This window comes from Bison bison, unplaced genomic scaffold, assembly GCF_000754665.1.
Source record: "Bison bison bison isolate TAMUID 2011002044 unplaced genomic scaffold, Bison_UMD1.0 scf7180017864285, whole genome shotgun sequence".
In the NCBI taxonomy this organism is placed as follows: Eukaryota; Metazoa; Chordata; class Mammalia; order Artiodactyla; family Bovidae; genus Bison; species Bison bison.
The window spans coordinates 1630582-1640784 of record NW_011494857.1 but is presented as its reverse complement, the minus strand read 5'-3'; the positions used below and the strand labels follow the sequence as shown (position 1 = coordinate 1640784).

Below are 10203 nucleotides of genomic sequence, written 5' to 3'. Positions count from 1 at the left end.
GAGCCTCTGCGCCAGAGCCAGGACTGTTTCCCAGAGGGCTGTGCGAAGGCCTTCCCTTGTCTTCCCATCTCCACAGCCCCTTGTCTTTAGCCGGCCCGCTGAGCACGCTGGGAAATAGACTAGAAAAACAATCGGCCCCAGGTGGCATTTGGGTATTGTAGACAAGGTTTTGATAGGCAACCAAATCAGTCTTCTGCCTTTTCGAGAAGATTGAGAGGGTTTTCCATTTCTGAAGGAGACAGAGTGTCACCATGGAAACACATTTAGGAGGAAACAATTCCTGAGGGGACGCGCGATGGTAAGAGGAGGAGTTGAGGCGGGAGAAATGAGACTGTGACCTCTGATTGGCGGGAAAATGCCTCGGAATGCGCAATAGAACCAGAAAGCGTTCCACTAAAGGTGGAATAGGGTTGGGCGATGAGGGAATAATCCATCCCCCAGCCTTGAGTCAGCGGACTGGCCTGCCGCAAAGGTGCCTGGGAAATGGAGTTCCCAGGCAGTCACAGTCCACAGGCAGTCGGGAAGTCGGCATAGGCTGCGCGGGCGCAGTCCTCCCTCTGGCGAGAGGATGCGCGCGCAGCGCCTCCCGCCCTAGCGGAAGTTTCCGCAGGGCAACTGAGAAGGTGAGTCCCAGTTCCCCTGGAGGGTCAAGAGAGTCTGGCTGCAAATATCTGTCTGCCCACTCAGCTCGCCAAATCCAGAGGTGAGGGGAAGACGAGGCGGAGTAGGGGCCTAGCCACAGTTCGGTCGTGGTGCCTGTGACGTCAGCGCGACCCTTTGTGGGAGACTGAGCCCTCGGGAGCGGGGATCGCGGGTCAGGATGAGAGAATCTTCTGGCCTCCGAGATAACCTGTCAGCTGCAGCTGTCCGGTCTTGGTGGTGGGCGTGGATACAGCGGAGACGGGCAAAGCTAATGGAGAGTGTGACGGAAGCCCCGCCTTGGTACTACGTCATCCGTGGTCCCTGCAAAGGGAGGGGCCGAGGCAAATCATTTCAGTGTTACTCCTCCTGCCCGAAGGTGGAGTCTAGCCGTTAGCTCTTTTGCTGTGCTGCGTTTCAGGACCTGCCAGGAGGGATACAATACTTAACACACTTCATATGTTCAGTAAATATTGAACAAATCAATAAATAAAATGTATGAATGAATGATAAAGACTGATTTGAGTGTTGGAGCCTTGGTTTTGAGTCCTGAGCTAGCCAGATGACATTGAAATGGTGACTTCAGCCCTCGGATTCCTTTCTTCTATACATATTTATTGAGAGTTTACTATAGCTCTTTCCTTTTGTGACTTTTTAAAGTTTCTTACTTATTCGTTTATTAAGCTTGTGTTCCCCCACTAGAATGAGCTTTGTCAGGTCAGGAGCTGTTGGTTTCCTTTGCTGCTGTAGGAGTTCAGTGAAAAATTGAATAAATGAATGAACTTAGCATGTGTTGGTTGCATAGCCAATTCTCAATAAACATCAATCATTATTTTTTACTCCCACCTACAGCAAGCCTGAGTCAGCCTCTCCACGTTTATTCATTTACAGGACACAGTTAAGATGGAGTTTCCAGCCCAGTGAATCTGAGGGCCAGATCGTGACCCCATAAAGGTACCATCCCCTCGGACACATGCCCCTGAAAGCCTATTCCCCACCAGCAGCCTGTTCCTCTTCCATCTCTTGTGTGTTGCTTCTCTCAGACTTCATTCCCAGGAGGAAAGTTATCATGGGCATGGCAGTGGTTTCAAGGGCAAACACTGGAGTTTCATGAGTCTGCCCCAAGAGGAACTAGAGAGATCTGAGAGGCTCAGAGCTTAAGATATAGAAAGAGGAAAGGGAGGAATCGAAATATTAACAAATGAAAGATGATAACCAGTAACATAAAGGACTTTCCTGTTCTTTGCAGTTGATAGAAATGTATTCCACTTATGCCTCCAACCATTTTCAAATGTGAGCAGGCTCAGTTGTGTCTGACTCTTTGCAATCCCATGGACTTCAACCTGCCACGCTCCTCTGTCCATGGAATTTTCCAGGCAAGAATGCTGGAGCGGGTTACCGTTTCCTCCTCCAGGGATATTCCCAACTCTGGGAACAAACCCGCGTCTCATGTATCTCCTGCATTGGCAGGCAAATTCTTTACCACTAAGCCACCCAGGAAGCCACTCTGTCGAATAGAAACTGTTAAAAGCCCCATTTCACCATTGAGAAGACTGAGGCATAGAGAGGCTAAGTAACAGGCCCAGCAAAGAGCACATCTGGAATTCAAATCCAGGCAGCCTGGGACTAAAGCCTGGGACTGTAAGGACTCCTCTCCTTGCAATTGCAACAGAGACCAGCCTTTAAAGTGAATAAAGGAAAATGTTTTAATTGGATTGAGCCAGACACAGAAGGATAAGTACTCCATGATCCCACATATATGTGGAATCTAAAAAGAAATGTCAAACTCGTGGTAACAGAGTGGAATAGTGCTTGCCAGAAGCTGTGGGGGAAAAGGGATATTGATCAGAGGGTACAGACTTCCTATTGTAAGATGATTAAGTTCTGGAGACCTAATGTATAACATGGAAACTATAGTAAATAATAATGTGCATCAGCTGCTGCTAAGTTGCTTCAGTCGTGTCTGACTCTGTACGACCCCATAGATGGCAGCCCACCAGGCTCCCCCGTCCCTGGGATTCTCCAGGCAAGAACCCTGGAGTGGGCTGCCATTTCCTTCTCCAATGCGTGAAAGTGAAAAGTGAAAGTGAAGTTGCTCAGTTGTGTCCGACTCTTAGCGACCCCATGGATTGCAGCCTACCATGCTCCTCTGTCCATGGGATTTTCCAAGCAAGAGTACTGGAGTGGGGTGCCATTGCCTTCTCATATATATATATATAGGCTTCTCTGATAGCTCAGCGGGTAAAAATTTGCCTGTCAGTGCAGAAGACCCAAGAGACACAGGTTCAGTCCCTGGGGTGGGTTCAATCCCTGGGTCGGGAAGATCCCCTGGAGGAGGAGATGGCAGCCCACTCCAGTATTCTTGCCTGGGAAATCCCATGGGGAGAGGAGCCTGGTGGGCTGCAGTCTATGGACTCACAAAGAGTTGGACACAACTGAGCACACACACAGGCATATACTTATACACACAAGTTTTACACTTTAAATATAGACAGTTATTTGTCAAAGATAAATAAAAGTAAAAAGAAAAAAACCTTTGTCTTGCAAGGTTAAATGAAGTCATGAGCAAAAGTTTATTTTAACTTTGATTTTGATATCCCAGCTAATAACCCGGACTGTACACTAAGAACAAATAAAATAATTTTGCTTTTTTTCCTTTTGCTGTTTAAAATATATTCATTGAAAATGCCTGTTGTACTGTTATCCCTGTTGAGTTTCTCTACTTGTCTTATGAACTAGTTTCATCCTGCTCTCATGACCTGAGTTGTGTCCCACAAAAATTCGTTCACGGAAACCCTCAACCTGAGTATTTCAGAATGTGTCCATATTTGTAAATAGGGCCTTTAAAGAGGCAATTAAAATGAGGTCTTTAGGGTCGGCCTGCTATGGCCTAAATGTTTGTGTCCTCCCAAAGTTCATATGTTGAAATGCCCAATGTGATGGTTTTAGGAAGTGGGGCCTTTGGGAGGTAGGTAGGCCATGAAGGTGGAAAGTGAAAGTGAAGTCGCTCAGTCGTGTCCGACTCTTTGCGACCCCATGGACTGTAGCCTACCACGCTCCTCTGTCCATGGGATTTTCCAGGCAAGAGTACTGGAGTGGGGTGCCATTTCCTTCTCCAGAGGATCTTCCCACCCCAGGGATTGAACCTGGGTCTCTCACATTGTAGGCAGACGCTTTACCATCTGAGCCACCAGGGAAGTCCTGGAGAAGGTGGAGCTCTCATAAATGGAATTACTGCCCTTATAAGAGACCCAGAGAGCTTCCCAGCCCCTTCCTCCATATAAGGACACAGGGTGAAGTTGTCAGTCTGTAGCCCAGAAGAGGGCCTTTATCAGGACCCAACCACAGTGGCACCTTGATGTTGGGCTTCCCAGTCTCTAGAACTGTAAGAAGTAAGTTTCTATTGTTTGTAAGCCACCAGGCTATGGGCTTTTTTGTTTTGTTTAGTTTCGTTGGCAGTGTTGGGTCTTAGTTGAGGCATGCAGATTCTCTAGTGTGACTCATAGGCTCACTAGTTGCAGTGCTCAAGCTTGGTTGCTCCATGGCATGTGGGATCTTAGTTCCCCAACCAGGGATCAAACCCACATCCCCTTCATTGCAAGGCAGATTCTTAACCACTGGACCACCAGGGAAGTCCCATGTCTGCAATATTTATTATATTTATTACGATTATTATATTATTATAATATTGATCATAGCCATTTAAACAGACTAAGGTAGGCCCTAATCCAATATGATCAGTATCCTTATAAGAGGAGGAGATTAGAACACAGACAGAGGGACAAGCACGTGAGGACACAGTGAGAAGGTGGCCGTCAGCACGCCAAGGAGAGGTCTCCGAAGAGACCAAACGCTCATGCCTCGATGTCAGGCTTCTGGCCTCCAAATTTGTGAGAAAATACATTCCTGTTGTTTAAACCATCTAGTCTGTGGGAGTGAGTTGTGGCTGCCCAAGCTAGTGAATATACGCTGTGTCCTCATTTGTCACAAGCGCTGTATGTGATTTTGGCTTTGATTTTTGTTTAAAGTATTAGGAAATACTCCAGAAATACACAAGGCTTAGAGTGTATCATAGTGACCATCCATTATCTGACTAAGTTAGTCAGGATACGGTGGACTATGCTGCAGTAACAAATAAACCCTGAAATCCTGGTGGTTTGTAGAAGAAAAGTTTATTTGCCAATCACAGGCTTGCAGTGTGGACCGGGCAGCTGCCCTTCATCTCGTACCTCTGCTGCCTCAGGGCCATCCCTGCAGAGGAAGGCTGGCAGAGGAGGTACTGGGGCCCCTAACTACCTTGGCCAGAAAATGACTTCTGCTCACACCGCATTGGCCAGAACTAGTCATGTGGCCCTAATCTCACTGTAAGGAACCCTGGGAATTGCAGGGGGAGTATGTGGCTCTCTGGTGAGCACTAACCATCTCTCCCATCCCCATCACGTGGTTCAAGAGGTGAGCGTCACAATTACAGTTGAAGACCCTCCATGCTTCCATGATTGGAGCAGTTCTCCTGCCCAATTTTATTGACCTCAGGGCGTTCTTGTACCTTTTGTGAGCTCTGTATTTTCACTCTGCATTTATTCTACTTTGCACCTGCCCTGGGCCCTTGGAGAGAGACTGGACGCAGAGGGCAGGAACTCATTTTAGAAGTGGCCATTTTGTGGGAATTCCCTGGTGGTCCAGTTGTTATGATGCTGTGCTTCCACTGCAGGGGGCACAGGTTCGAGCCCCGGTCAGGGAACTAAGATCCAGCATGCCACAGGGTGTGGCCAGGAAAAAAAAAAAGGCTACTTTCTGAGAGGGTATTCCAGGTATGATAACTTTTCTTCCTTCTGCATTCTTGTCACCATGAGGAACTCAGGTGACTACTCGACAGCAATAGATTAAGTTTTTCAGCTTCCTGTCCCCCCCACCATTCTGTTTTGTAGCATGATCTGTCCAGACTGTGGCAAAGGTATTGAAGCAACATTCAAATTCTGCCCCTACTGCGGAAAACCTTTGCCTGCAGAGAAGCATGAGGGGTCCCAGTCCTTTGTCAAACCGTTTACATCATCCTCCCAAGGTAAGAACCAGGCCTTCGTGCTTCTCCCTGGAGGAGGGGTGATGTGTGTGTGCGCGTGCATCTAGGAAGAGGCCATAGACGCCTTTGCAGCTGGCCAGACCCCGTGTGGATACTAAAGCCCAGAGCTCAGGCTCACTCTCTCTACTCAGTCTCTCTCTACTCAGGTATCTTTAGCAGACTCACGACTCTGAACTAGACATTGACTCATTTCTGTCTCCAGCTTGACTCCTCCCCTGAAATCTATATCCATATAAATCAGACTGCCTGCTTGACATCTATTGGATGTCCCATACATGTCTCCACGTGCCCAGAACCAACCTTTTGATAGGCCTGCCACCCCGTCTGCCCCTTCCAGAGATTTCTCCATCAAGGTAACAGCAACTCAGTTTGTCCAATTTCTCAGACCTTAGAGTCATCCTCCAGTTCTCTTTCTATCCCACCCCACAGCTGCAGCCCTCCAGCAGATCTCATCAGCTCTCCCTTTAAAAATCACGGCCGAATCAGACCACTTCCTCCCACCACCCTGGTCCATCTCACCCACACCAGTATTGTCGTAGAAGCTTTTTTCTCCCTGCTGTCCCTGCTTCTCCATCACCTTCGGTTCTCTTCAAGTGGCAGTCCAAAGGATCCTATTGAAACAAAGTCAGGGGACTTTCCTGCTGCTCCATTTCTTTCTCCAGAGGCTCTTCCTAACCCAGGGACCGAACCTGCATCTCCTGCACTTCAGACAGTCTCCTGCATCACAGGCAGATTCTTTACCAACTGAGCCACCAAGGAAGCCCTAAATATATTGTTTTACTCATTTATATTACTGTGCAGCTTTGAGCTCTGGAAGGAGAGGAGTTTATCCTGGTTTGTAAGCTCCGTTGATTGTGGTTTGTAACCCTGTGGTTTGTAACCCTGTTGTTTGCACAGCACCCAGGACCATGCCTGGCACAGATTTGGGTGCAGAGAAATCTTATTGATAATGAAGGAACAGAAACTAGTTAGAATTGATTAGGCAGAATTTTAAAGAACCAAATAAAATCTATGATAATAAAAATAAATATTGGGACTTCCTGGTGGTCCAGTGGCTAAGACTCTGTGTTCCCAGCACAGGGGGCCTAGGTTCACTCCCTGATCAGGGAACTAGATCCCTTCTTGCAACTAAGACCCAGCACAACCAAATAAATAACATTATGGCAATCAGAAACTCATAGTATGGTTTAGGCTGTGGACTAGACACAGCTTAAGGGAGAATAGTGAATTGGAAGATAGATCTGAAGAGATTATGTAAAGGAGACCACACAGTGCTCTAGGGTATAAAAGGGGTTCCGACCCATGAAGAGAATAACTAAGAGGGAGAGTTTGCTTAGATTATTCAGGTGATGGAAGTAGAAGTTGGCTGTGAGGGTCAAAGGGAAAAGAGTGGTTGAATTTGATCTCAGGGTTTCTGGCCTAATGGTTCCTGGAAAGGACCTTTGTAACTGCAGTCTGCATTCGGGCTGCCTCTCTAGGCTCAAGGAGAAAGACGAACACCAGTTCTGAAACATCTTCCAAGAAAGTGAAATGGTGCAGCTATGCTGCCTCCCCCTCCTTACTCCTCCCCTCAGAAGGCAAGAGTTCTGGATCTGAAGACACCTTGAGTACCAGTGGGAAACCCAAAGGTAAGAGTTTTACTCAACCTGGCCTGACTCTCGGTGAGGGGAGAGGAGGGTCATCTGCCAGTGGGGCATCATGCCTCTGCTCAGGCCCGCATCCCCCTTGCTGGACCCTCCTCCCAGCATCCTCCCCCGCCGCCCTGCCTACAGGCTGCCCTTGCAGTCCATCTCTCCATGGCCGGAGCTGACCTCTCCCCTCCCTGCTCACAGCTCCCTGCCATCCCCATGGCTGCCTTTCCTTTATTCTGACCATCCTCCTGCAGGGCACCTGAGCAGATCCCCAACTCCCCGTAGCAGCCCTCAGACGACCAGACAGAGCCCTCAGACCCTGAAGCGAAGCCGGATGACCGCCTCACTGGAGGCTTTGCCAGTGGGGACGGTGCTGACAGACAAGAGTGGGCAGCACTGGAAGCTGAGATGCCTGCAGACCAGGGATGACCAGGGCATTCTCTATGAAGGTACGCTGTGTGCACAGGCGGGCAGGTGCTGGGCTGGGTGGGCGGTCTTGGAGCCCAGGCAGAGGGGAGAGAACCCCTTTCTGAGAACAGAGATGAAAGTGTATCCCAGCAGCAGACCTGCCTCAAGGCAGCTTTCTCGTAGATTTGGGACTGCAGACGTAGTCACCTACAGCGTAGGTGCCTGCAGCTACCCGGCAGGTAGAGTAGGTAGGAGCAGGAGGCGGGGAGTCAGGCGACTGGGAGTGGTGGGGACTATGGCCAACCACAGAGCTTGTGCCCTGTGTAGAGAGTGCTCCTGTCCTCACACGGGAGTGCAAGCCCAGTGTGGCCGGGAGATAAAGACACTGATGACTGTTCTGTCCACCCTGCAGAGATAGGATGGATGCATGCATGCTAAGTCGCTTCAGTTGTGTCTGACTCTTTGCAACCCTACGGAATGTAGCCCACCGACCTCCTCTGTCCATGGGCTTCTCCAGGCAAGAATACTGGAGTGGGTTGCCATGCCCTCCTCCAAGGGGTCTTTCTGACCCAGGGATTGAACTTGCGTCTCTTATGTCTCCTGCCCTGACAGGCGGATTCTTTACCACTAGCACCACCTGAGAAGCCCATCTCTGCCACCGGAGATAGGATGGACCCTGCCCCCGAACGTTGGTCAGAATCAGTGAATGAGAATATGAAGGGTTTATTGCTTGCATTATGATATGAGGTCGGGGGCAGGGAACAGCTCTACAAGAACAAGGACAAGCACCCAGCACAGGTTTTTATTGTGGTTAAGAGGTAAGGTGGGGGTGAGGAGTCTACATGAGCCAGAGCTTCGTGTGGTTTGAATTTCCACCATTAGCAAGAGAGGGAGCTCCAGGCTTTATCAGCAGAAGGGGAAGAAGCAGGGCCGAGCTTAAAAACTGTCAGTAGGTAAACAAACCCCCATGGACGGAGGAGCCTGGTGCGCTGCAGTCCATTGGAGAAGGAAATGGCAACCGACTCCAGTGTTCTTGCCTGGAGAATCCCAGGGGGAGCCTGGTGGGCTGCCGTCTATGGGGTCACACAGGGTCAGACACGATTGAAGCGACTTAGCAGCAGCAGCAGCATGTAAACAAAAAAATGCAGTCCGACACCTTGTTTCAATGAAGAAAAAAATAACTGCACTGGAAATATTAGTCTTAATCAACCTGACATTTACCATGTACATACTCCAGACCCAGACCCTGTCTAAGTAAGAACTTTATGTGGTTTTGTGAGATTTTTTTTTTTTGCCTTTTTAAAAAATTGAGATAAAATTCATATAACATAAAATTCACCATTTTAAAGTCTACAATTTAGTGGGTTTTAGCAGATTCACAATGGTGTGCAACCATCACCGCCATCTAGTTCCAGAATGTTTCTGTCACCCCAAAAGGAAACCCTGTACCTCTAACAGTCACTCTCATCCCCTGGCAGCCACTAATCTACTTTGTCTCTATGGATTTGCCTGTTCTGGACAATTCGGGCAAATGAAGTGATATACTGGGTGGCCTTTTGTGTCTGACTTCTCCTCAGCACGATGTTTTCAAGGTCCATCCCACACTGTCGCCTTTGTCAGAACTGCCTTCTGTTTTATGGCTGAATAAGATGTGTCTGTGTCACATCTGGTTCTATTTATCGGTTGGTTTTAAGTGTGTCCACTTTGGGCCGTGATGAATAATGCTGCTGTGAACATGTGTGTGTATAGGTTTTCACATGGACATATGTTTGCTTCACATTAATCAGTTTAATTCTCACAACAGCTTCATGATGTCAGTATGGTCATCATCCCTGTTTTCTCGATGAGGAAATCCAGAGGTGTTAATGACTAGCCCTGGCTCCAGAGAGCTTCCAAGTTGTCAGGAAAAGCCAGAAATTTGGATTTGGAGAGGAAACCTTGGACTTGGAAGTGCCAGGCAGACACTCGTGCAGGCAGTTCTGAGCCTCAGGTTGGTTGTCCTGCCATAGAGCCTGGGCGTTGGAGACAGACCCGGATAGAGCTGTGACTCGGCTCTGGTGCACCCAGTGAGCCTGGGCAAGCAGCTGTCCCTCAGCGTCCCCGTTGGAAAAGTGAGAGTGTCCTGCCCGCCTCCTGGGGCTGTTGACCCCAAAGCACGAGAAGGGACAGAGGCAGTGAGCTTGGAAAACTGTAAAGGGATCTTGTCAGGCAGAGGCAGAGTTAGGCGTGGAGGGACAGAAGGCACGGGCGAGAGAGAGGGGAGCGTGAAGGGACACTCGGGAGCTTGCACTCCCTGCTGGACACTGTTCTGGGCCACTTATTGCTCCTAGCCATGCTAGGGGGAGACACTCATGTTACCTCATCCTACCACTGGAGCACAGAGAGGGGAAGCCACTCACCCAAGGTCACATGGCCTCAAAGTGGCAGAACTGGGACTTGAACCTA

At 48.9% G+C, this 10203-nt stretch overlaps 2 protein-coding genes and 1 long non-coding RNA gene across 10 annotated transcripts in view; 1 reads left to right on the top strand and 2 right to left on the bottom strand.

The window, feature by feature from the left end:
* Nucleotides 1-4888, bottom strand: part of ZNF473 (zinc finger protein 473) — a 17001-nt gene extending 12113 nt beyond the window's left edge. Inside the window, 1 exon segment of the mRNA XM_010849721.1 lies at nt 4869-4888. Within this exon segment, the coding sequence (XP_010848023.1) occupies nt 4869-4888 (20 nt within the window).
* Nucleotides 13-10203, top strand: part of VRK3 (vaccinia related kinase 3) — a 34912-nt gene continuing 24721 nt past the window's right edge. For 2 of the 4 annotated variants that reach the window (XM_010849639.1, XM_010849642.1), the window contains exons 1-5: nt 306-703; nt 1531-1593; nt 5568-5701; nt 7198-7347; nt 7605-7799. In XM_010849639.1, the coding sequence (XP_010847941.1) occupies nt 5569-5701; nt 7198-7347; nt 7605-7799 (478 nt within the window). In that variant the 5' untranslated portion in view covers nt 306-703; nt 1531-1593; nt 5568. The other 2 variants (XM_010849641.1, XM_010849640.1) reach the window with 2 other exon arrangements.
* LOC104995677 overlaps nt 8828-10203 on the bottom strand; it is a 7904-nt gene continuing 6528 nt past the window's right edge. For 4 of the 5 annotated variants that reach the window (XR_826076.1, XR_826077.1, XR_826079.1 and 1 more), the window contains one exon: nt 8828-9770. This is a non-coding gene — a long non-coding RNA (uncharacterized LOC104995677). The remainder of the gene's footprint in view (nt 9771-10203) is intronic. The other variant, XR_826078.1, reaches the window with a different exon arrangement.